Source organism: Hyposmocoma kahamanoa, unplaced genomic scaffold, assembly GCF_003589595.1.
Source record: "Hyposmocoma kahamanoa isolate Upper Pololo Valley unplaced genomic scaffold, ASM358959v1 100021, whole genome shotgun sequence".
NCBI classification, from domain to species: domain Eukaryota; kingdom Metazoa; phylum Arthropoda; class Insecta; order Lepidoptera; family Cosmopterigidae; genus Hyposmocoma; species Hyposmocoma kahamanoa.
In genome coordinates, this window is record NW_020653200.1 from 3,782,891 (window position 1) to 3,810,338 (window position 27,448).

Consider the following 27,448-nt stretch of genomic DNA (forward strand, 5'->3'; position numbering starts at 1 on the left):
GCTGTGCTCGCTCGACAATGAAATGTGCATATAATCATTGAAAACCTATGTCTATGATATGATGAATGAAAACCAGTTAAACACGATCTACAGACTGACACAGAAGAGTGTAGTTATATTTTGGGCTATTAATGTGTACTGAACAACTTTAGCCAGAAACAATACTTCCAAAAATAAGTTTTCGTATTTCCAGTGACGACAAATTTGATAGGAAGTTGTAGTATTTTATTCAAATGAAAACATATTTCAGGCTTAAGTTTGTCAGTCTGATAAACTATAACTACACTATCATGTTAAGATTTTTAATTTAACTTTGTACCAATCCATACAGGTACTCTCATTGTAAACACTGCTATTTTTATACACATAAATACCTACACAAATATAGTGAATTATATTATTTAAAAAGTGATTTTCCACAATGATATGACACAGAAATCGTTTATTGAACATTTAAGAGTGTATTAAATTTTAGGAATAAGATTTTTACAGTTAGGTAGGTATTTACAGACAGGATACAGTCGAAGTAGTAAAAAAATACGTCTAATGATACTGGAAAACTTACGTGTAATTATTACCTTTAACACAGAATATTACGTAAATTTATTGAAACTATTTACGATCCCAAAATGACTAAGTAGTATCTCTAACAACTGTGCGAACACAATCTATAGTATGCCTAAAGATATATATTTAATTTGAAATATTACATTGATAATACATTTTCCAGAACGAACATCAATAGAGTAAACAATTCGTTGCGTTTCAAAAACTGTGGCTCAAACAAAACAGACAATTTTTCTAGTTGTTATATAGCTGCATTCAGAATGTCCTAATATTATGAATAAGTAAGATACTGAACACATATTGCGTTCGTATCCTTCTCTATATCGGGGAACAAAAGGCATAAAAATCGCACTACGTATATCGATACGTCCGGAAAAAAAGGGCGTAAAAAGACAGTACAAAGTTTATAAGATGAATGAAAAACGAAATTTATAAACGTGTTGGTGTTGGTTCATATATGAACCAAAATTATTGGGTTTTCATTCAATTTTATCACAAGTTATTGGTGTGGAGTTGAGTTAAATTGTCCTGTTTCTTCGGTCTGTGTACTCAAAGTATAACTTAAACATACAAGTAAAATAAAAAACCATTTTTGACGAATAAGTAAACTTCCAAAGTGTACGTAAATACAAAGGCGTTATTGATATGGGGTTGAGTTAAAGTTTCCTGTTTCTTTGTGTAGGTACTCAAAGTTTTAATCATTCGCCAAAAATGGTTTTTATATGTAAACATACAAATAAAATTAAAAACTTTTTCAATTTTATTTGTATGTTAACATATAAAAACCATTTTTGATAATTAAACTTTGAGTACACAGAACGAGGAAAGAGGAAACTTTAACTCAACTCCATGTCAATAATGCATTTGTGTTAAAATTTACTTTGACGCCCTTTCTACTCCGCAGTATCGAATTATGGGTGCTTCGTTTTATTTTGAAAAAAAAAAACATTCAAATCATCTTCCTAATGATGGAGACAAACTATTCGAGAAAAACACCGAATTATCCGAAAATGACCTTTATGTACTTAACATCAGGTAAGTTACTTTTACATTACTTAACATAAATGTACAACTAGATCCATTCAAAACAGGTACTGGACTCTGAAAACATTGATAACATTTTATAATACTAATGTATAAATAGATATAATAACTATTAACTACCACTCCATACTGCAAATACCAATTACCTGAACTACGGTTTGTTGCGATTAACTGCTATTAATAACCTGCGTGAATAACACGAAAGTGCCTACGACAATGAAGATGAAAGAAAATTCCGCATAAACAGCTGTCGTCGCTGCAAAGTAAATATGAATAATAAGCATTTTCCCCTAAAAATAACTTTCTTACTGCTTACACTTCTTGGCATTTTTATTCCAAAGTAAAGCACCTTTTTTGTTACAATGCAATCACAATTTAAATTTTACATCGTTTTCGATTGCATTATCTACCAAGAATAGTTACATTCTCTCTATACACTTGCAAGTCATACCCGTCAAGAATAATGAAATGCCTTCTCTGTACATTACATAGTGCTTCCATTGCCTAGTTCATTTCAAAGTGAATTGTGAAGCAATACTGTCAAATACGTCTGTAAAATACGTCTTCAAGAAAACAGGGCAGCCCCCGCAAATATAATAAAACTATAGGTCGATTTTGTACCGAGGCGTGTGTGATTACACTAAAGAGGTGACTTCAAGCGTGCAAGTGAATGTTTAAGCCAGGGCATCAAAATCTCCGAAGGAAAATGCATCTCGAAAGAAGCAGGATCTGTTTTAAGAAAACATTTTATATAAAAAGACTCAACTTCTTCGTTAGTAAAGTCGAAAGGAATCGTTTTGAACGACAGTTACATTAGGTAAAGTGACCTCTACGTGACATCTAAAAAGGTAAGAACTCGTGTTATTTGAAGACCCTAAAACGCACCGGTACGACATTGAAAGTTAAGCCGAATTTACATTTGTGTGACTGACGTGTCGTGACGCGTCAGAATGATATTGGTTTCATAAATTTAGTATACGCCGGATTTACATTTGTCTGACGTGTCGTGTCGTGACGCGTCAGAACGGTATCAGCTTCATACACACAACACAAGCCGTTACGTCAGATTGCGGCACACTAATATAAATCTAACCATATTAAATGTTTGAAACCGATACCGTTCTGACGCGTGACGACACGACACGTCAGGCATATGTAAATCCGGTTAACCGATACCATTATGACGCGTCACGACACGACACGTCAGACAAATGTAAATCAGCCTTTACGCCTCACTACCTACTTATTTCTACCTAGAAATTGTGACTACCTCACTACGAAAATAGACAGATTAATTGTGATTTTCATCTCAGCAACATGGCCGTCCGTAAAATGTTTTAGCTACTTTAATTCCATTTGCGAGTTGGTCGCACAAGATGACATACCTACACTTAAGCTATTCAATATCTACCATGAATAATAAAATCTACAACATAGACTGCCACTTTTCACGTTACAGAAACCATCATTGAAGTTGGCCTTAAGAGTCGATATTACCTCAGCTCGTTCAATTCAAATTTTTCCCGTACTAATACGGTTCATTTTGCTATGTCTAGCAGCAGGGACAATGGTTTTATTTCAAAATTTATTTTTTAAACAAACGAAATTGAAGCCATTTCAAAAGTGCATATCGTAAACTATAGGTACGTGTTCTATTTAGTTCGGTTGATATAAAAAATATTTTGGTATATGTAAAGTACGTATTAAACACAGTGGTTTTCTTGTAATATTTCGAGGTAAGTTTGTGTTTTGTTTTTATCGAGTAAATTTTTAGGAATCATGTTTTCACACCGTATAATAATCAGTGTATATCATCAATTTTACTATATATTTTTTCCATAGTGATTTATTCAACACTTTCACTGTTATGCGGAATCAACCAAAGCCATTTTAGGTAGTACAGACTCTTAAAGAGAAAGTTACAAAAAAATATATGAACCTTTCTTGCGGCTTCGTAATATGAATTACTTAGCTATCTGAATCTTGTTTAACGTTTCGGTCGTATGGTTGTATAAAGTCGATCGTGTTACGTACGTAATTCCAGGGTTTTTTTTATAGGTCTGCAGGGGAGGCGAGGTCAAGGCGGGAACGCCTGCGGTCCCTGCCGATCCCGATGGACAGCTGGCCCGAAGAGGAGCGCTGTAACGACGACGATCGTGGACGCGCCGTTTCCGATTTGGACTTCTTCACCTTGCTTCCTCCAGTAGCGGGCTGTTTGCCTTTCAGTGAGGACACCGACACTACCACGTCTGTGGATACTCCATCTTGTTCTAAAAAATGATCATTGGAAAATAAGGCGAGTGTTGCAACGCCTAAAAAGCCTGCGTTAAACCTAAGTACACTCATCAAAAGTGCCTAGGGGTCAAGCATGTTTTTGCCACTCACTGAAAAACAAGTTTGGTCGAATATTTATATTAAGCCAATGGATTTTTTCTGGTCAATTTTATAATTTGAATTTGAAAATGAAATTGACAAAAAAATGTATTGCTGAGTGAAGAAATTGATTTCTCACAGTGGCCAAAAGTCATTAAAACCAAAAACAAATTAAACAAAAAAAAAATTCGTTCCGTGGCTTAGTTGGCGTAGCGTCTGGCACAGTTTGCTGGAAGACGTTGGTTCGAATCCAGTCGGATCGAAGGATTTTTTTCTAAGAGTTAGGTTAGATAGATCTTTGTATTAATAATTATAAAAAACTAGTAGAGTAATTTCATAAAAATAATTGAATATCATGGTGGTCAAACATCGTGAGATTCAATCAACTTACAAACCCATTGGTGTTAAAAAAATCTTTAAAAGAACCAAATTTTCGGTAATTAGCAAAAATGTGCTTGATTCCTAGACACCCTAGTGATGTTTATAGTTTCCTGTTAGTTAAACAAATCAACCCACCAGTACGTTTGATAACTTCACCAGCGTTGTTCAAGAAGAATTTTGGTTTGGATTCCTTAAGTGATTCCTATAAAGGAAAAAAATATTAACTCACACAACACATTTGTAATTTAATAATATTTTTGTGAATGTGATATGCTTGCCTTCGATTTACTAGATTTGGAAGCAGAGTCAGTGCTTCCGCGCCACCACGGTCACTGAATCTCACAAAAGCCCCGCCCGGACTCCTTACCGGGGGTAGAAATCTCACCGTCGGCGGCGGCGCCTTCGCCCTCCGGCTTTGGTGATCCTGCACCGGACGAGGTAGCGCCTCTGTGCAACACAGGTTTTACTATGAAAATCTACTTTAGTAAATCGAATGTGACGAAAGTGTTCTTCGCTCCGATTAGTGGCGTGGAGCGCCATGACTCAAGTATTGTTGTACCACAGGATAGGTTTTGAACAACGGTTCGGGTGGTCCGGAAGTGATGGCCGAAACGAGGAGGTTGAGTATATCCAATCGATTTGACAGTTTTTTTAATGGTCAAAGGCAAAGTCAAAATCAAATAATAATTTATTCCATAGGTAAAATTTTTACACCTGAAAACGTAATTTTTAAGCTACTGCTCGTTCACTGCGCTGACGTCTCTGAGAAGAATACGGAACAATATGGTCTGTGGAAAAGTACGAGCAAGAAACTCTTGGAATTGCTTTTACAAGTAAACTTAAATGCAATGGAATACAAATCGAATCATAATCATGAGGAATCTAGACTCATGTTGTCTTTCCAAACACCTTTATCTAACCTATAGGTACTCTTCAATTTTGTAATGTGACTTTTCAATTAAAATGCTTTTAAGGTAAGTTTTAAACTTAGGAAATGACAATGATAATCTTAATATATGCTCCGGAATCTTATTGTAAAATCGCCATAAAAGTATCGCTTACCTTAGTTAAACGAAATCGTGGTACCATTAGTTTGGACTTAGTTCTAAGGTTAATATTATGGATATCTTCTTTCTTATTGAAATTATGTATATATATATTTTTTAGAGCTTTAATATGGACAGAGCTTCCAAACCATAGGAAACAAAATAACTGGTAGGTTTAAAAACCATCAATTTCCGGACCCCAATGTAGTCGTCAAATCGATTGGAAATACTCATCTCTGCCTCTTCACTTCGTTTTGACCATCACTTCCGGGCAATATTTCACAATGACAACATGAGACAACTAGAAAGTGTAAGTGGGATACTGACGGCATGTCAATTCTCACGGTGTTCTGTTGGTTGCGCATGGCGAGCGTGGAGACCATAGGCGGCCGCTGCGGCTTGTTGGCCAGCAGGCGCTCGATCTCGAGCATCACTGACGGTGTCAGTTGGGGCACGATCTGACCACGAAATTTCGACTCAATATATTTAATACGTCTGTTGAGCAATTTCAGAAAAAAATTATCACCCCTTTTCGTAATAGCATTGAAGAAGACAAAAGAATATTAACGAATAAGAAATTACCAGCTGGGCTAAAAAGGCCGCATTAGCAGAATCATAATATGATTAATTGATAATTCATATTATGAATTTTGAAACAAAACAAAAAACGCAATTTATCTATTTGACAGTGTTCTATGGAGTTCTCCATAGAACAAAATTTATAATATGAATTGTCTATTAATCATATTATGATTCTGCTAATGCGGCCTTTTTAGCCCTGCTGAACAGAACAAACGAGAAAGTAAAAACTAAAATATATATGACCGTAGGTAGGTAGCATATGAAGGCTTTATAACGAGTACAAGATCTCACTGTTGTTAAAAATGTAAGGCATATTTCCCGATGTAGTGAAATAAGATACTTATAGCGTTGTTGTATGTCGACTGTTTCTGTTAAATTTCTTTTTCTTGGAAGCAAAGCAAAAGAGAAGTATTTTAAGGAAAATGTATATATATATATATATATATATACAATGGCAATATATATATATATGTATACATATATATATAATGCCAGACAATCACACCGATTTTCTGGTCTCAAATTATTTCCCGAAATTTCCATTTCCTGTACCGTGAATACCAGAATAACGACATCTCTGAGGGCTATACCCAGAACCAATGTAAAAATGTTCCTTTCCTAAATTGGCCCAAATCGGGAATCGAAGCCGGAACCTCTTCATCAAGCGCCCAAAGTACTAACCACTGTGCCACGAAAGAGCATAAACACACTCCGTAATCGAAACCCGACCACGCGCCGCAAGCCGAGCCCGACCTCACCGTGGGGTCCAGAGCTCATAATAATATATTTACCTGCAAAGCGTGAATATTTTCTTTAAACTGCTCAACGCTGCTTGCACCCAACAAAAGGCAGTTTACAGAATCATTCTTTAAGCACCAGGCCACCGCCAGTTGGCTCATTGAGCAATCTGGAAAATTGATCAATGTTGTGATTCATGTACGGACAACGGCACATCAGACTACACATTTTTGTTCGAAAATCGCCTCCAGTGCAACGGAACAAGATAAGTTAATGTGTAGCTTGATGTGCTGGCGTGTGTACATTTGGGAAAAATAAGTAAAATAATCTTACTTAGCGTATTCGCGAGGTTGGCCAAATCACGCAACTTGTCGCCGTATGTGCGAGGCTCCTCTCCGGTCACCTGATCCTTGCTACCGGAGCTAGGTATCTGCTGAGAATCATTTATTCCTTAACAGACGCAAGTTTAAACTAGTTTATCGTTTGTCGCCAGCACAAAAAATCTATGTGTCTTAGGTACATATTTCATGTCTTAATTTACTTAAATAACACCAGTATTTTAATTTCACTCATTATCATTATTCATCGCTCGTTATAAATTTAGGGTCAACTCAATACAGCGAGCCCCCGCCATTGTGGCAATACGTAACAAAATATTTCTACAGTGGCCTACTGAATTATATATATATAATATATACAAACTTCCAAATCGCCCTAATATATATGTTTAATGTATTAGGGCGATTTGGAAGTGAAAATACTTACCTCGAGATGACATGAACTAACTTGTTTATCTTTCGCAGAATTGGACATACCTACTTTGTAACTTCCTGTTTTTTAAACACAATTTATGATAGTTTGAGATTTGTTCCGAAGGAACGTGGCGTTATGTCTGTCCGGCCGTCCATCGATATTTTGTGGTAATATCGTAACGACATTATGTTTGTAAACTGACTCTCTCTTACGAACGCAGAGATAGTTCTTTATCCCACGCAAGCAAAATTTAGGGTATATACGATACCCAATAGAGCAAGTCTTAAAAATATTAGCTATTTTGTGCCCCTACACATTCCAGGTAGCACTGGCTCGTGTGCCCTTCGTGTCTACCTGTAAGAGGGATGATCTCTTCGGCCACGGACAGCGTAGTTAATGTGGCATCATACTATTCAAAGTCAATAGGTATAGTCCTCAAATAAAAGAAGTATCGACTTGATACGAAGAAGAAGGACTAGCACATATCGATATTATTTTCAATGGGAAAGTAATGAGCACTATAATGATCCCGGTTCCTACAGACAAAGTATTTGTTTTTGGAATTATTTTATCACAAATATCACTGAGAGTTCCCTCTAAATCTTTGAGAAACAATTCACTTTTAATTCTACGCCCGGCCCGTACTAATTACGCGCAAAACGAGTTTATGTAGCGTGCAAGCAATAATTTCACTATTCTATGTAATTCATTTCATCTGGATCTTTTTAATTTGAATGTAATTTCGGCAAGGAGAGTACTGACTGGGCATTTCTATTAGTTATGTTTTATGTAATAAGTTAGTTAAATTGTGCACCCAGATTCCTTATTATTTTTCTATTTGTGAGGATTTATAATGGGCTCTCAGTTGTTACTATTATTATTTAAGTTAGTTTAAACCTGTTAGCCTTCCTTTTAGATAAATAAACAGAAGTTTATAAATGTATGCTGCCGTCGTACGTCATAACGGTGCATGTGAAATTTTTTTAAATTTTTTATTTAAACTTCCCTTATCAGTAAAAAAAGGCCGATCTATCACTATTTTATTTTTTCCTAGGTGGATAAGGTACGATTCCGCAAGAGAAAAGTAGATATTTTTTGAATTTATAATTTCTTTAAACATTATTTTCTGTTTTAACTTTTCGTCACAAGCGCCCTTTCAACTAACGGCGGCAGTATACCGCAACAGTAAAGAAATTAAACATCCCAAATAATGAGAGCACTTATGGCTAGTAGACATACGGTTGAAATGACCCATAACATTGTATTTAGTTTAAAATCACAGTATCCGATATGCATTCGCTGGCTTTTTAAATCTTACCTCGGGTACAGCCAACTCTTCCTCGCACCAGCTGAAAGTGCTGTATTTCCTGTTGAAGCGTGACTTGGCGAAGAGGCCAGTGATCTCCTCACGGCCTAGACCCTTGCCTGTGGTGATGGCTGACCACGCCATCATACCTAGCATGTACATTTCACTTAGATTCCTAAATACAAGAAAACAAGTCATCCACTAAACAACGACACAATAATTTCTTCCTTCGTTAGTGAAAGTACTATGAATTGTAATCTTTAAAACGTTACCAAATGTAGACAATGCTTACCTACTCCGATCTTGTGGTACAGTTCAGGCATATAAAGCTCTGGCTTCTCTCTGCAAAACATGTGGTATTCTGTTTGTTCCACGATAGGCGTTATGCAGTTAAACTGCCTGCAATTAGTATACGCGTCCATAATCTACAACACATATAGTTTTCCTTTTTTTTTATCTACGTAACAAAAGCGCGAAGGTAATATATTTTGCTGCAGTTAAATTTTTTTTTTGTGTATAAATAAGTAGATTTTATTATTTAAAGAGTTCAGAACTAAAACCTCAGATGGAGTCCAACGAGCCGTGCCCCAGTACATGACCCATCCTTGATTAATAACGAAGTTCATAGCGCGGACCAACTCTGAAAGAGATATTTAAGTAACATTGAATGAAGGTGCACATTTCATACACAAACCAATTAAAATGTGCAAAACTTACCTTCCATGGGGCAGACAGGGTCGACCTTGTGCAGGAGCACTACGTCAATATAATCCATCTGCAGCCGCGCGAGTGACGCTTTCACACTCTCCACAATGTGTTTGCGGGAGAGCCCTCTCTCATCCGACCTGTTATTAGTATTACCAAACCTAATAAACGGAGTTCACGTATTAGGAACTATGTAGCATAAAGCGTTCTTCTAAAAAGCGATGGTGTAACTTGTGTCAATAGCCAAGTTAGAAGATTTAGCAACAAGCATTCCACTCATCTTCAAGAACCATTAAGATTTCAGTCCTGTCTATCAAAAATGTAATGAGATTGTAAAGGTGTCGATATGAATGTGGACATGTGGGGCATGGTCATTCCTGTGTAATATTCGTGGGAACATTCTCATGTTGCTGAAATCAATAACTTTCGATCGATCAGTTCTGTGCAATAAAATTTGTGTCAGGTCATAAGAGTTAAATAGTCGTCTATATATGAATGTACAGGCGAATTACAAAATGTAGAAAGAAATAATTATTTATTGACTACATCGCATGTGTACATAGTTCGTTATGTTCATTTTCTCATTACATTTTTTTGTCTACAAAAAATGTAAGTAATAACATTCACATAGGTACAGTATATTGAAAATAAATTAAAGGCTAATTTGAAAGTTATAAAAAAGTCAACAGATAGTGCAATACATTTTGTTTCATATATCATGTTATTAAAGGAATTTAAAAAATAAGTATAGTAATGTCAATGTTAGTAAACAAACTCACTTAGTGCTCCAGTATATTTTAGTTGTAATTATGATACTAGTCCTTCTCACATTACGTTTCTTCAGAATCCTTCCGAGTTCTGCTTCGCCTTTAGCTATTTGAAAAACAATAACAATTTGTAGAGTTTGACTACTTCTCCTTCATTTATTAACCTAAAGTCAAAGAACTGACCGCAATGTGCCTCTGACAGATCAAACAAGTTGATGCCGTTCTCTATAGCCGTCATGATAACATCTTCTGCAGAGTCCTCGTTGACCAAGGTCCACATGCCAAGCCCAATGTTGGGCACCCGCAAACCCGACTTGCCAAGGTTCTTGTAGCGAAGACCAGGAGTAACATTGGAAGTCAAGGTTGTGTGGTTGCCCATGTAGACAGACATATGCCTTGACACGTTCATCTCGCCAGCTGTTGACAATAATCAACGTATAACTTTTGCATAACCACAAAACTGCTTCAGCTCTTGACTGTTATAGGTTTCTAATTTGTAGACTTTTCAATCTTCTTATTACGGTTTACCCAAAAAGATGGAGAAGCACTACATACAGCAAATATTTTTTTAAGATGGCATAATATCTAATTAAGGTTTAGGATTTGTTGTAACTTGTAAATATGAATTTAAAGATCGAAAATTCATTCGATCCGGTTAGATTCGAAACTTGGACTTTGAAAACAAAAAACAAAGTTTTGCAAACAAGCACATAGTTTCCTACGGTCTGCTGGTTCGTTCCGTAGCTCAGTTGAGTGAGCCTCAACCACGGGATGGTGAAGGCGTTGCTTGAATGAATTTTTCTTTATGTTCCATATTTGTATTAATAATTATAAAAAAAGTAGTGGAGTTATTTCAGAAAAAATAATTCATTATCGTAGTAGGAAGACACCTATTGCTTCTGAAAGTAGCAGTAGTACTAGAAGCAGTACAGCTGCTTGTGAAAGAGTTTGTCCAGGGAAGTACTGTCACCTTATCTATTTCTGCCGCCAAACAGTAATTACTGTGTTCCGGTTTTGAAGGGTAGGGGTGCTGGTGAAATTACACGCACATGGAACTTGTCAACACAAGTCTCAGGGTGACGGGCGCAGAGTCACTGCTACTCAGATCTTTGCGATTTAAATTCAACGTTTTAGCTTTTTCATATTCCTTTACATGTCACTACGTTTAAATAGGTTGACTTGGAACATTTTTTCGTGGTTTTTGTATTAGACCCGTCGTCCATTTATTTGTAAGTCAATGTAAAATATACATAATTTGTTTCATGTAGCTCGTATTATTTTTATGACTTTCGTGTGATAAAACACTTTTAATGTATGATCACTAGTGATCGGAATTGAGGGAGTTAGGTAATCTATATAAAGAATTAATATTTTCGACACGTATAAAATTTCTTTTTTTTTACTGTTTATTTTCTAAACATAACTAATTTATAGGTTGTGTAATGTTTATATTTTAAATGGCTAAAGTATTAAGTACCTATAAAAATACAATTACAGTATTATTTTTTGAGACAATAATTTGTAGTAAACACTTAAAAGGAAATAATAATTTGTTGCCAATGTACGAAAATTTTCATAGATAAAACGCATTTTCGTTCCGAGAAGTCCCGGGATTTGTAGAAGGGAATGTCCAGTATTCTTTAATTTAGCTAAACTAACTCCCTCAAATCCTTTCACTGATGATCACATGTGGTTTCATTATGTCAAGGGTACGAATTATTGGCCCATACGTGAGATTATTCAGTTCGAAATTTTGAAGAGAAAGTACGACTGTCCCTATAATGTTTCAAAATCCAAAAAATATGTTAATGGTTAAAGTTATTGACTGATAACACTCCTAAACGTGTGAACCAGCCCTAAGATGTTGTAATATTTGGTGTAAGTTCGGGGTTCAAAAGAGTGTCCTTGAGCCCTCCCTGCTAGTGCGCTGCAACGGTGCGCGGTATCGACTTAATCAATAATGCATTCTAACCGTCAACGGCCCTTGTCACTTGCATCATGTATACGTATTTCACCCTCATCGTAACTGTTACGTTACGAATTACGTTAAGTGACATTTATGGGTACCTAACTAATAAAACAAATTTAATAATAATGACTATTCACCGTATTAGTTCGATATTTTTATCCTGAGATTGATTTAGCTCTCTTCTATGCACGCTACAATTATCACTCATTAATTTTCAGGGATTATTATAATTATCAGCCAAAATACAATTATCCAGATTTTTCGACGTAAGGGTTATCACTTAACGAAAGTATCTCTGTCTTTAACCGATTTAAAAATAAGAGGATATACTTATATTTTTTTTAGTACTCAAATCAAGGTTGTTAAGCTAAATACACTGTTAGGAACGAAAAAGGGTAATTTAAAAATTGGATTGGTTAAATAAAATTTTATTCAATTATTTTCAGGAGTAATAAGTGACAGCATACAAGTGAAAATAACAATAAAAACGAATTTTATCTCTTGTGTTGTAAATATATAATTTAACATGATAATTTATCATGTTCTTACTATTAACCTGTGTATTACAATAATAATATTTCATGGCATGAAATTAAATAAATAGTGTATGACATATGTTAACCTTCTAAAGCCCCGTGTACATCGAAATGTACATAATATATGAAGTGATTCAGACCCAGACAATATTATTCCTATGATCACGTAGACGCCCAGTGTATACATTATAACGAAAATATAGCATTCAAATTTAGCGAGCTATATACAGGGTTGTAACGATGTGACCTCCTTACGTCGTCATCCCACCTTTTTATCGCTTATTCTCCGGTTCCTGGCCACTCGTTTTTAAATTTTGAATCGTTCCTTAATAGTTTCTTTTGCCTCGCCATTTTGATTTTATTTCGTTCCATCGTCACTCCCTGCTCGAACACGGCAGTGTACCGTGCTGTTTAAATTTCAATTGCATCTAATTTAGATTTTTTTACCAGATTTCTAATAGCTACTACTAATCATGTGGCAATTTTGATAACAACTTGCAATAACTACTGTTAATCATGTGCCAATTTTAACATCAATCTGTAATTCAGTATAACTCGGCCCTTTTGGGGTAAGTGTCTACTTTATATTCATCCATAAGCATATTCGTATGTAATTAAGTTAAAGAGTGTTTTGTAGTATTGTACCTGCTTTTGTATACCATTTTTTTTACAGCCTCTTTTTTCTCTTTAATATCAACTTATAATAAATTTCCGTTGACCTGAAGTTTTCTTATTTTATTGTCGTGGACCTGGTCATGGTTCATTAGGGTTTACAACCTTTTGAGGTTTATTTTGTAAAATACTGACACCCTCACAAGACATATTACTAACATTATAAGTAACAACTTTAGTTCCACGACTTTTTACAAAACAAAACATTATCCCCGCTCCGGCGTTTTGCATCGAACTGGTATTTAATTTACGCTATCGTTTACTTTTGTTACCGCGCAGAGTTAACACCGTTTAGGGCAATCTATTTAAATTAATTTTTTTGTACGAAAGTAAAATCTGAGGAATTATAAAAAGTCATGTATAATACAAAAGTTGTTGTTTATGAATTCATTTATATTTTTGTGAAAAGGTACACCAACAGCAAAACATATGCAACAATTCGCATCACAACACGTTGAAACAATGGTATCAATAAAAAAATGCTTGCGAATTATAGGCATAAACAACATTTGCCAAGAACTATCTAAACATTGACAATAAATTCCAAGTTAATAAATCGAGACTTTAAACGAGAGACCTCCAAGAGCCTATGCATTTAAATAATGCAAAAGTTGAATTTTAAAACATTTGGCGAATCATTGGAAACATCTATGACAGTTGCCTTTTGAGTGATTTCGTGATATTCGCAGCATACCCTGGATAGGGGACAATGCAAACTTAAATTAGTCCTGTCATTCGGAATATTGAATACTTTTCGTACTGGTTGTCTGGCATAGTTGTAAGGTACATAACACTTAGTCTTGTTATTTATAATGCAGTTTAGAAATATAGTGATGATGTAATGATGTTAGTAATATAGTCCTGCAAAGTTGTTAGTAGTCGACAAATAGCCTCTGTATGTTGTATATGAGCATAGGGTATATAGAAAAATACGTTTTTCATATAATTCTGAATACATTTAGAAAATTCAAATGTACATTGGGCGTTTAGCGCTTTTCCCATTGTAGTTTGCTGGGTCTTAGGAGGCATAGATAGAAGAAAAACAATCTAGTTAAGGGAAGGAAATATCATCGAATAACGCGCACCCTGAGTTAGAAGTTATGTTTATTTTTTGGCGGAAGAATGTCACCATAGGCTTTGACTGCAACTAGACGTCTGCAATGTTGATCAATGGTTATGACTTAACTGCGGGTTGTCAGGTTTTGCAAAAAACCGAAAAGGCAGAAAATTTAAACAAACGCCACTTACCTGCGACCGCATTAGCCTTCCCAAAACAGTCATCCACAAAAGGTTTAACCACAATAGCAAACGTCGAAAATAGAATAGTCCCCCAAGATTGTGACGAATCAGAAAAACAGCCAGCAATTTTTAAGGAATACATAGATTTGATGATTACACCTGAGAACGGTCTAATTGTATCTATATTTCAATGACATAAACAGAGTAAATGGAAAATAATAACGTAAAAGATGTAGAGAGTAACATTATATCAATGCTTGTATTATATACAAACATAAACATTTTAAAACATTTAAAATAGATATCTATTATGTACGTATCTAATTATGCAAGTCTATACTTATAGATTACTACCATCACGCGTAAATAGTAGGTACATTTACTCTATGCTGCTATTTATTGTGTATCACGTGCTACTTACTATGTATTATTTGTTATCTATCTACAAAAAACAGTTCTTGCAAGTGTTATTTCAAAGTTCCAATAGACTCTTCTTTCTGTATATTCGTTGTAGCCGACGTGCCGTGTATTTTGTGACCCAGTGTTTTTGACGACGTGCATTAAAGAGACCTATCAATACTTGTGATTCATTATCAAAGCATCAAAAAAGCTAACTGAGTACAGCCTGTAGAAGCTGGGGTTATAAACTTGATATAGGTTATGTTTATAATATTGTCCTGTATTTCGCTTGAGATGTTTGTTCGTAGTAGCAGAATACAACAAGTATTCAGTTTGTTCCTAACAATATGAAGAACTTGCTGAATATTCCTAAATCTGCCAAACTCTGCCACATTTAATACAACGAAAATGAATAAATAATAAATCTGTCCAAGTGGCAGAAATCTGCCACAAATGGTCACACTGTTCTCAATCTGAAAGTGAGATTGGCAAGAGACCTCCTAATAAAACGTGCCTTTGGTAACTTTCGTATCTCTCATTTAAATATTGTCTAAATATTTTTGTCACATTGGCTTTTTTATTTTCACTTTGCCATTATTGTTTAATTGATTTATTAAACATTTTATAGCTTTAATATTTTATGTGTGTCCTATGGTCGAAATCATATGCGTTGTGTTCTTGCATCTATTCTAAAATACATTTATTTGCAATTTACTCCGTGTATATTCCTGACTTCTAAAAATATACAAAAATATTTATATTTTTATTTAATTGACATTCAATTATTTTTGTGTGAAATTATTCCACTAGTTTGTTATAATTATTAATACAAAGATCGAACACTCGGAAAAAATTCTTTCGATCCAAACCGAACCGACGTCTTCTAGCATACCGTGTCAGAAGCTATACCAAATAATACACGAAACGAACCAGCGGACCTCATGACTTTTTCTATGTGCTTGCGTCGTATCTTTGTATTTGGTTTTTCTACGAAACATATTAATAACTAGATATAGATAAAAATGTAAAATTATACTAGCAAAGACCATGAACGGCACTTCGTTGATTTTGGGTCAGCTTTCGCCATTTTCGTTTCGTTTTTTCTTTTCTTTATGCTTAGCATATTTTACTTACCTTGATCTAACATCTGCTGCGAGTTCGCACTAAAATCGTCCATACAATCCAGAGATGCGATTGGAGCGCGACATCTACGCAACAAATACAATAACAACTTTCAATTCATTATTTAGTTACATTTACCATGTTATTATGTAAACAGTATACTGGTAGTACCACTGATCCTTAAGTTTGTACGTTAATAAAAGAATTGTTTTCGCCGACAAAACATGGCTCAGCGAGGAGTTCATATCGAAAACATCCTCAATGTTATGTAGGTACTATTATTTGTACTCATATCCTACCCGTTTTAAGTTGAACGACGATAGCGAGCATAAGCAAATCTTTTTTATAATGCCAACCCACATATCTAAGTGTAGTATTTTAGAACTCTACTCAATGCTCAAGTCAGGACATGATATGATTCAAAGCACTAGAAATCATACTCAAGTCCTTGCCATTAGGGTCGTATTTCCAGTGCTTGAAATCATACTCAAGTCTGCTCAAATCCTGACCCTTAGAGTGTTCACATACGGCAACTTTAATATTAAATTTAATTGTCTAGGGTAATTATTACATTTAAGTACAATAATTTCAAATTTTAAGACAGGTTTCTATTTAGGAAATAAGGCTAGCTAGACTCTATATGAAGTAAGTATACGTTGCAAGTTGATATCGCCTACTTTGCAATCTAGATAAAATTTCATAATGAGTGTTGACTATTATGATCTTAACTGCAATAAATTAGTCTCTACATAGCAACTGTTGATTATCAAATGTAGTTGGCCAAATGATGTATAAAAATATTTAGCAACAATTATAATAATTTCTATGCCTAGTGGAGATCTATAATAATAATAAATAAGCGTCATTGGCTCTTTACAGTTGTCGTAATGTGTACAGTATATCAAAAACTTAACATTGGTTGTTAATATTCGTTGTCGACAGAAAAAAGCGAAGTGACATCATTAAAAGAAAGAGTTTTGGGTGATGTGAGGGTATATTAGAAAAGCTTGGAATATCTACAGCAAGGGAAGGTAGGGCACGTGTTACAGTGATAAGCAAGGGTGAATGTCGTACACCGGAACAGAACATCGAAGGACTGTACCATACCTTAGGCGCTGGAATCAGCTCCGCTCCCGGTGACTCATCATGAGAGAAGCTAAGCGATCCAAATATGGCCAGTATCATAAGAGATCATGAAGTAACCAACCATATAAATTCAGAGGATTATGGTAAAGACCGTATTACCTACATACTCAAAGAGAATGCAGGTGTACTAGTGGATCGCGTGAGAGACTTTACAATCTACCTACAGATACGGCGCTCATTGGTACCTACTCGCATGCGACGATCGCAGTGCGCGATGTGGCGAAGTGCGCTATCAGCTTTACTTGCCCTTGGGGAGAAGACATAACCGACAACAAGCCGGCTTGTTATTCCCTAGTTCTGGAATGTAAGTGCGTTGGTGTAGCGAAGTGTCCGCGGGGGGGGTAATGGACTATAGTATAGTGTAATTGATGGCGATACGTCTTCTCCCTGGACGACGATCCTAAAAGATCCAGTTACCGATATATGGTAGGCATGGGGTTGGAGTCGACGCTAGCGCTGTCCGGTGGCCCGATCGGCGTGTGCGGGGTGCATCGGCTGATGGTGGACTCGCTGCGAGACATCTGCGAGCTCTCCTTGCCGCTGCCGGCTTCCACCCGATTGCATTGCATCTCGTGCCGCCTCATTCTGCTCCTACGCTTAGCAATGGCATCTTATCTCCCTACAAACATCTCACAATGAAACGTTCATACGCTCCGCCGGGCGGACCCTATTTAGGAAAGGATACGGCGGGTTGAATTTTATAAGACACTTAAGGACAAAGGAGGTAAACATATAAAAGCATGCATACCGCTAACATCTAGTCCGCTAAAGGAACACGAAATCGTGTGACACACTGGAGAAAAAATATCTAAGCACTGGACTAGTCACAATTAAGAATACAAGGTAGTAGATCAAACACTTTGGGTGAACAAGTAAGTAGACACGGAAGGTAGGCACGTCAATGGGCTGTGGTAGCACTCACCGAGTTGGTGTAGAATTTCTACGTACGGAACATTGGGGCACGGCGCTCTGACGTCGGCCAGTAAACTGTGAAATTGTCGGACTGTATTGCGGTGTGGAGGAAGAGGAAGGCGCTGCGTCGCTGACTGCCGAACGGCGCACTGCGCAGCCTTCGCGCCCCGTGCACATGCGCCCTGCTTAGCCCGATACCGATCTGACCTATTTCTAGATTCAGCCTCCCACCGCGCCACTGTAGAACTCGTATCCGATACTAGGTTCCGATTATTGATTAACAACGGAAATAACCTTTCAGACTCTCTTTGTTCTCTAATGCCTAGCCAGGTAGCTAACCCCGTCGACCGAGTTTTATTAGTGCACTCTATGAATGAAGCAAGGTTTAGATTTGCAAACAAAAATATGTTATTAATGGAAAATTTATAGTAATTTTATTGATCAAGCAAAAAACATACGCTAATGAAACTATTTTTTCGAATAATTTCATTTACAATTTGCAGCAATACCTGCACAACAAAAACTTAAGAATTTGATAAACGTATTAGTAGTTTTATTCGTAAATAGAGCCCGCTTTATAATTTTGAAATCGACAAAATATTTATACTCTGGCATATGACACTACCCATATTAATTGGCGCATATTATATTTACATAAACATATCCACAAGCAAAGACGTGATCGTTGAAATTATGGGCTACTTGTTGCGTTAATCGCGTAAACAACGCTTTGTCCCGACTTTATAGGAGCCCTTATACCTACTACGAAATTATATTTATAAGATTCATTATCGAAGCAGGGGGTCTACTCTCGATATCCGTCCGACATTGGTCCGAAATAATTACTGTCAAATAAGTAATATTCGACAAAATTGAAAGACAAGTATCAAGTATGAAGCTTCATTCGCATCATGTGTCTTTTCGTTTGGTCAAGTATTTGGCAGTAATTGTTTCAGACGGATGTCGGACGGAGATCGAGAGTAGACCCCAGAAACGACGATTAGTATTGCAATAAATGATTTTTGTTAAACACTTGAAGCAGAAATAACATTCAAAAACCAAAATACTTAGCCAAGCTCTCTAGTCCGATTAAAGTTAGTTAATTACCAAAATAGCTTTGCATTTTCTGCAGTCATTTGACTCTTACCCAGGGCAAGAAGGTGCTCTCACAAGGGATATACGCGGATGGGGGCTGACATCAATGTCTGAAGCGCGCCAAGAACGAGGGTCGGCGATACAAACTGCATCCTCACAGCAGCCATCACTGTCTATAGATTCGTCTACAAAACAGTCACTTACTACTTTAATAGTGGTACAGTGTAGAACACTTCTCGGCGCAGGTGTCTTCAAAGTAAGGGAGTTATTTCATAATATAAGAACCACTTGGATTATTAAAGGGACTCAAAATTTATTTAAAGAGTTTTCTTTTGCTCCTTTCCTTTGCAAGTTTTCCTAACCGTAGATACAAACTTAAGAGTCTATACTACCTCAAATGGCTTTGGTTGATTTCGTATAAAAGTTGAATAAAATCACTTTAGAAAAACCATATAGTAAAATTGAGGATATGCACTGATTACTATACGGTGTGAAAAATGATTCTTTAAAATTTTTACGATACAAAAATAAACACAAACTTACTTCGAAATTTTAAAAGAAAACCGTTGTGTTCAATAGGTACTTAATATATAGCACTGATTTCTTTATGTCAACTGAACTAAATAGAACATGTATAGTATACGATATACATTTTTCAAATGGCTTTAATTTCGTTTGTAAATAAAAAAATACTGAAATAAAACCTGTGTCCCTGCCGCTCGACCTCGGCAAAATAAGCCATATTAGGGCTTATTCCCACTTGTCACTACAGGCTTTGTTCCCACTGGCGACAAATGAAAAAAAAATCCCATATGTTACCAGGTGGTGACAAACGGGATAAAAAAAATAGCAGTTGTTGCCAGTGGTTATTTCCACTGGCGACAAATGAAAAAAAAACTCATTTTTTTTATTCCATTTGTTTTTTTTACCACTGGCAATTTGTCACCACCTGGTAACATATAGTTTTTTTCCATTCATCGCCAGCGGAAATCACCACTGGCATCAACTGAGACTTTTTATCGCCACCTGGTAACATATGGAATTTTTTTCCCCATTTGTCGCCAGTACAAATCACCACTGGCAACAACTGGGATTTTTTTATCCCGGTTGTCACCACCTGGTAATATATGGGACTTTTTTCCCATTTGTCGCCAGTGGTGACAACTGGGAATAAGCCCATATTAGTAGGTAGGGGAAAAATTTGAATTCGAGCTGAGGTAGTATTGACTCTTAATTATTCTACGTTGCGATTTGTGCTTTACTCTAATAAAAATCTGTATCTTTTATTTTACTTTGTGAACGTAAAAATTCGTCGTACCCCTGCAGGATCCGAGTCTCGAGAGGTTGATGAAGATGCCATCACTCTCACTAATGCTTTGACTAGACTGTGGCTTCGTCAGTTGAGCGCTGCATGCTTTCTTTAGAACGCTCTGTAAAAACACATCTTTCATGTTATAATATTTGAAAATTAAGATACGCGTAGGACGCGTTCCCATTAAGTCGTAACGTTTTATTTATCGTTGGACGACTGTCGTGTCTAACCTGTTTCTATATCACGACTATCTGCCGTGAATGTGTCGTGGACGTTTATTTTATCGTTTAACGACTGTCGTGCCTGGCTGTTCCCACTGGACGTAACGACGACATATCGGTTCACGGCAGCCGCCATGTTGTCTGCACTACAGACTCGTTTGAAGCTGCGATTATCTGTCCTCACATTTATCGTGACGTTTCATTTATCGTCAGATCATTGTCGTACTAGCTCTTCCCATTGTCACGACAGCTTGTCGTCGTAACGTTAAAAAGGTCGTGGACGACAGTTAATAGTGATGCTCTATGTGGGAACAACTTCATTGAAATATGTAAGTCACGACACTTTGAATTATCATCATAATATTGTCATCGCAACATAATGGGAACGCGCCCTTACGGCTGCACGAAATTACCCTCCCTGCAAGAGATACCAATTCTTTCCTGTACCTTTAGCGCACCCTAGGCAATAATCGGCGAGTACCTTACGCCGTTTAACAAATCTTTTCATCACGATGGCAAGCATTATAGTGTATGCCATCGCTACGATAACAAAAGAAAAATGGAGCATCAATTTCACGATAAACGAACCCGGTAATGTTTGGTGGTGTCCGGAATGGAAGGCCGACTTTGTCGGAATCGAGCTGCTTGGCGCTGCAGGTCACTCAGCCGATGGTGTGACCATGATGTGTTCATGCCACGAAGTTCTTCTATTGCCTCAATCTGATTAAAATAAGTCTATGTTAGTAGTTAAGTAAAGTTTTGCGATTTTTGTAATAGGTTATTTATACCGCAGTGTTTGCAATTGTAAGGATTTTTTTATTGGTTAAAATCAAGTGTGCATTAGACCTCCACCTCACCTGGAGCATGCAAACCAATATAATGCCTATTCACTCTCGCCTTGGGAAGGCACAAGTATAGCGTAAAGGAAATAAATCTGCAGGCGAGGAATTCCACTCCAATGCCGTCCACCATATAAATGTGGAAGCATAACCCTTCATGCGAATCTTGGGCATAAACACAACGTAGGGGTGTGGAACAGCATACATATATGATGATCACATAATTATATCCATTTCGTCGTCAAAGCGTATAAAATTTCTTTTTTTTACTGTTTGTATCTAAACATTCAAACATAGGTTGTCTCATATTTATTTTTTAAATGGCTAAAGTATTTAAATACGTATAAGTACGTATAGAAAAATAACTACAATATTATTTTTCGAGACAATAATTTTTAGCAAATGCTTAATTGGAAATAATAATTTTGTCGCCAATACAATGTACTCAAATTTCAATAAATAATAAGCATATACAAATATAACCAGTTGTGAGGAGTCCCGGGATTTGCAGAGATTCTCCAAGTAATTCTTCCATTTTATACGTCCCACTGCTGGCCACGGGTCTTCTTTCAGCCGACAGTTTAGGCCATGGTCCACCACGCTGGCCCAATGCGGGTTGGGGACTTCACACGTTATCCGAGGGTTATGTACCTTCACACTTCGAATTAAATTTTGCACATAAATCCGAGAAACTCAGAGGTGCGAGCCCGAATTCGAACCCACAACCCTCAGCTTGAGAGGCAGTAGGTCAAACCATTAGGCTACCACGGCTGCACGTCACGTTATTCTTTAGTTTCGCTAAATTAACTCCCTCAATTCCGATCACTAATGATCATAGAATTGGAATGGCCGAATAACTTCTCTCTCTCTACTCTCCGTGATATATAATCCTTCATTCACGAGTATGAAATAGAATTTTAGTTGTGAAGATATTTTTGTTACTCAGTATATTACACGCAAAATAGGCGCCTTGACGTCGAGTTGCGGACACCAGCCCGTTACACCAAGTACCAAGTACTCAGCATAGAGTACGAAAAAAAACCGACCTCAAAAGTCATTCATCCCTTAGTTTGCCACCCTCAGAGGTGGAACAAGAAAAATCATCAAAATCGGTTCGTAAATCGAGTTATCGCATAACATATATACAAAAAAAACCGGTACCTCGGATCGCTTGTATTCTTCTTCAGCCTCTATGGCACGCTGGTGTAGAAGTTCTATATCCAGTTGCCTATCTTCTTCTGCTTCTCTGGCCTGTGTTTCTTTTTCCTGGAAAGAAAGAATTTAAAAGAAATTATTCACACAGGTATAAACACAGATTTACATTATGCCACGATCGACGATTCTGTTACTTACGTTTGGATCTTTTGTTATGTATATGAATAGTATAATCCGTATAATAAAGCCACATGTGCCCGTACGTGAAAAGCGCTTTTAATAGCTGCAGAGCCTTGTGTAAGAGTGCGTCCAGGGAATTACTGCCACCTTACCTATTTCTGCCGCCAAGCTGTAATTACAGCTTTACTGTGTTTCGGTTTTGAAGGGTAAGGGTGTTGGTGAATTTATAGGCACGTGGGACTCAACTTGGGACGTCTCAAGGTGACAGGTGCAGTAGCAGTGCCCCTCAGATCTTTGCGATTTAAAGCTCTGATTGGCACTGTAACTGTTATGGACAGGCGTGTAACTCACCATCCGGATCACAACTTGTTCGTTCCGTCACTTATTATTATAAAAAAAAATTATGAAAGTCATTAAAATAATACCGTAAAAATATTAACACATTTTGTTTAAGTACTATCACTGAAAATATATACGTGCTTATCCTTAAATTATCGTTGATCAGTACCAATACTCATACTAATGAAAAGACTTGCATAAAGATCGCGTGCCCAATAGTTAAATGACTACGAGTTGAGGTTAGATTAAGGGCACCTAGCCTTATAGCACTGGGCTTAAGAATAAGGCTACGGTATCACCTGCCTGTCGTACAAGGCCACCAAAAGGTGACCTTGAGGTCGCGGACACTCAGAGTGGGGGCTTTGCTAGTCCGTTAAAGCGACTCTGGAAGACGGCAGAGAGTGGTGGTTGCACTATGCCGTGCCGAACTTGACAGGGACGGCGCAGCGAGGGCTAAGAGCTCGAGAGGCGCCTAATAAGGCGAAGTGCGTAAGAGGCACCGGTGACTGTCGTTAGAGATCCCTGAGTAGATGGACGGCTGATCTGGTAAGGACGGCGGGTAACCGATGGATGCACGTCACGTCCGGTCGGCTCGTGTGGAAATCTTTAGGGGAGGCCTGTGTTCACGCTTCCGTACTGTGTATGTGAAAATGGCGACGCCAGAAAATGACTTTTCCAATATATAACTTATTTTTTTAATAAATTGTAAGTTCGCATTTGACCTCCATCTCACCTGATGGAAAGTGACGATGAGGTCGACGATGGATGAATGCCTATTCACTTTCGCCATGAAAAGGCCCAAGTTATAACGTTCAGGGAACAAGTCTGCAGACAGGGAATTCCACTCCACAGCCGTCGCAATATCAATATGGAATCGTAACGCTTCGTGCGAATCTTTGGAATATCCACAACATATAGATGGAACCCAAGTCTACGCCTAGTCCCCCGGTGACGGAAAGGGGAAAGCGGAATTAAATAGTGTAATTCCATCGCACATTCTCCGTGATATATCCTGTAAAATTCCGATAAGCTGGTAACTTTACGGAGGTGTTCAAGGCTCTGCAGTTTCGCCTCCACTAATTCCGAGTCACCTATAAGCTTCTTGGCACGGTTGTCAACTGAATCCTAGGTGGCCACTTGGTATGTAGCAGAGCCATCCTAAAGGTGGCAGCAGTACTCCATGCACGACCGGATTTGTGCTTGGTACAGCTGAAGCAACTGTCCCGGTGTGTGTGTCCCTATCTACTGACCTGAGAGATAGGGTTTTCCGGAGACTACGGGCTCGACGGCAAGACCGGGGTATAGCGGGCGTCCGGGCCAAGCGCTTCGCCAGTGATACGCCTTTGCGGGCGTCTCTGGCGGACCCGGACTTAGGCATGGACTTGCAGGACACTGCGACTGGCATGTCCGGCACTAGCCCGGAGAGCTAGTAGAGGATAAGCTAGATATCCTCCGGTCCCTCCAGCCGCTTAGGTTATTGGGAACTGGAGAGACGTCGTTTTTCGGCGTCGGGAAGTGAGCTCCGCCACCGATGAGGAGATTTGGTAGTGGACTCAAAGTCGACGGCTTAGCGGTGGCAACTGCTAGCTGTACAATGCGCAACGGGAAGTGAGCGTGCCTACAGCTCCGGTACTTATCTGGAAAATAGGGACCGCAGAATAGGGGAAAATACTGTTCGTGGAGCCGGGGCGGTTCACCAGAGGCACTAGCCTCTCGAAGAACCCTATAACCTGTGCGCGCACAGGTTATAGTGTCCTTCTCGTATGCCCTAAGTACCTCTAGGGCATACGAGAAGTGATAGTGAGAATTATAGTGACGTAAGTGAGGGTCACTATAATCAAAACTAACGTAGAAAGATATGGTGCTTGTCCTCGTGTGAAGTAACGCCTCACCCTGGAAAGGATCCCAAGTTTCCTTGCTGCATATTTGGTCATGGATTCAACGTATCTTCCGAAGTACAAATTGGACGACAGGGCCGTTCCAAGTAGTATAGATATATCACGAAAAGTCGGAGTCAGCTCAAAGGAACTCCGTTTTGTGGAGAATAGACACGCCTGCGTTTAGTAGCGTTAAATTTGACAAGATTGGCATCACTCCAATCGGAGACTGCCTTGAGTGTCAAATCCAAAAGGCTAACCATAGACTCTCGACAAGACTGGATTTCCTCTCCACTGATCCTTGCATTGGTCAAGTACCTATCTACAACTGTGTTGTCATCAGCATACGCAAAGGTACCTGGAATTAACATATCATTGATATGCTGTAGAAAGAGAGTCGCGGACAAATAAATAAATAAAAAATTAATTTCCTTACCTTTTGCATTTGGCGTTCGTGTTCAATTTTCTGTTGCTCAAGTTCTTCTTCAGGAATAGGCGGAGTCTCATCACCACCGCTTGCATGTTTTGTTCCTAATTCAAGTTTATTGTTTTACGTAGTTCAGTAAGATCGTAAGATACAGATAGGTACTATTTAATAAATTTAATACTACTAATAATGTTTAGCAGGTACATAATGCACGTTACGGTGCAACGAGTGTGTGAATAAAGGTACAAAATTCAAAAGGGTCCTAGTTCTTCATTTCAAAACATTTTTATATCCCAGAGTATTAGACCCTTTTATAATTCTTTTAATATTAATGTTTGTACACAATACTGAAGTTTGTATGAAGTAGTGTAAGTCACAAGTTTTTTTTATAACAAACAATTGCTCCGTAGGATAATGGAGTCGAATAAGTATTCATATTTATGTATTTAGATCATTCTTGTATTAGTGTTTTCTGCCTAATTTTTGTAGTAAAATTTATTATTGAAGTATTCAAGTACACTAACGTGAAATATTATTGTATATATTATTGTAGGTAGGTATATATTTAGACAATCACTAAATAAAAGGTTGAATTATAATAATAACGTTCATAAATGACCGATCGAATATTATAACATGACATACTTAGATATAATCGAAACAAAAAGATTGTAGTCATTTTTTTTTCAAATTAAACGTCTGGTTGTTATTATAATTAACATTGTTATTATACTTCAACCAACAACAGTGTTATTATAATTCAAACTTTTTTCGGCTTGTACTATGAAAATAATATTTCATGTACATAAATATTTTAAATACGCGAATATTAAAAAAATATTTCACTATCAACGATATCTATGTACTAACGTTGAAAGTCTTTGTGCACAATACTATTTCACTAAACAATAAGTACTCAAATATAGAGTTTTTGAACAAGAACTTTGTTTTGTAAATCAAAATAAAACAATAAATTTAGATGACAATAGATTAAGTTATCGAGAGATCAGTCAACCGTGACCATGGGACCTGTAAAGGGCCCGAAACGTCGGTTTGTTTGAAAAAACAAATATACGCGATTTAAATCCGGAAAAATAGTTTCATTTCTTATAGAAAGATGTTAACAACTCAATTTTGGCCTATTATTGATGATATGGATATCACTAATATGTGATTTCAACAAGAAGGTGCCACAAGTCACACAGCCACCGAAACAATGAATTTGTTGCAAACCAAATTTCCCGATTGCTTAATATCACGAAATTCAGCCGTTAAGTGACCAGCTCGATCATGTGATTAAACACCACTGGATTATTTCTTTATGGGGTTATGTTAAGATGGAGTCTATACGGAGCCAATCGAATCGATTGCAGCTTTAAAACTCAAAATTCGTGAATTGAGTAAAGAAATAGTCAAAAAGTGATTAAAAACTTTGATGAAAGAATCGACATCTGTAACTGTGGTCGTGGTGGACATTTATCAGATATCATTTTTCATTCATAATTGCCAAACCTTACTTTTTCAATTCAATAAAAATTTGATTCATTGTCATCTAAATTTATTGTTTTATTTTGATTTACAAAACCAAGTTCTTGTTGAAAAACCGTTTCTTATATAGTATGTTACGATAACCCGAATGTTATTTATTATCTCACGACTATATACTCCAATAGGTACTGAAATATAGTAGAAACTGAGTCGGAAATTAGGTAGTGAACACTAGGTAACCGTCGTCTGTCGGCCGTT

At 37.2% G+C, this 27,448-nt stretch overlaps 1 protein-coding gene across 9 annotated transcripts; it reads right to left on the minus strand.

Moving 5' to 3' along the window:
• Window positions 1-1,493: 1,493 nt before the first annotated feature.
• On the minus strand, window positions 1,494-25,800 carry LOC113225436 (voltage-gated potassium channel subunit beta-2). 9 transcript variants are annotated; one of them, XM_026457759.1, is made up of 19 exons: window positions 25,712-25,800; window positions 22,886-22,990; window positions 21,474-21,605; window positions 20,671-20,782; window positions 19,405-19,537; window positions 16,212-16,285; window positions 10,446-10,679; window positions 10,275-10,368; window positions 9,508-9,656; window positions 9,351-9,430; window positions 9,083-9,215; window positions 8,803-8,939; window positions 7,065-7,164; window positions 6,785-6,900; window positions 5,739-5,869; window positions 4,644-4,812; window positions 4,501-4,567; window positions 3,646-3,881; window positions 1,494-1,668 (listed from the first exon to the last, which is right to left on the minus strand). In XM_026457759.1, the coding sequence occupies exons 1-16, from the start codon at window positions 25,718-25,720 to the stop codon at window positions 4,695-4,697; spliced, it is 1,857 nt and encodes a 618-aa protein (XP_026313544.1). In that variant the 5' UTR covers window positions 25,721-25,800; the 3' UTR covers window positions 1,494-1,668; window positions 3,646-3,881; window positions 4,501-4,567; window positions 4,644-4,694. The 9 variants fall into 9 exon arrangements, with proteins under 9 accessions (XP_026313544.1, XP_026313550.1, XP_026313557.1 ...); XM_026457765.1 differs by lacking the exon at window positions 1,494-1,668 and adding an exon at window positions 1,676-1,867; XM_026457772.1 differs by lacking the exon at window positions 1,494-1,668 and having other exon boundaries at window positions 3,398-3,881; window positions 7,065-7,161.
• Between the last annotated feature and the right edge of the window lie 1,648 nt (window positions 25,801-27,448).

Bases quoted from the DNA above. Each gene is read 5' to 3' on its own strand.
- LOC113225436 (XM_026457759.1), bottom strand. The intron at 21,606-22,885 runs GTACCGGTTTTT...TATTTTAATCAG, and splicing joins AAGAATACAAGCGATCCGAG to ATTGAGGCAATAGAAGAACT. The intron at 7,165-8,802 runs GTAAGATTTAAA...AATGATTCTCAG, and splicing joins AAGAGTTGGCTGTACCCGAG to CAGATACCTAGCTCCGGTAG.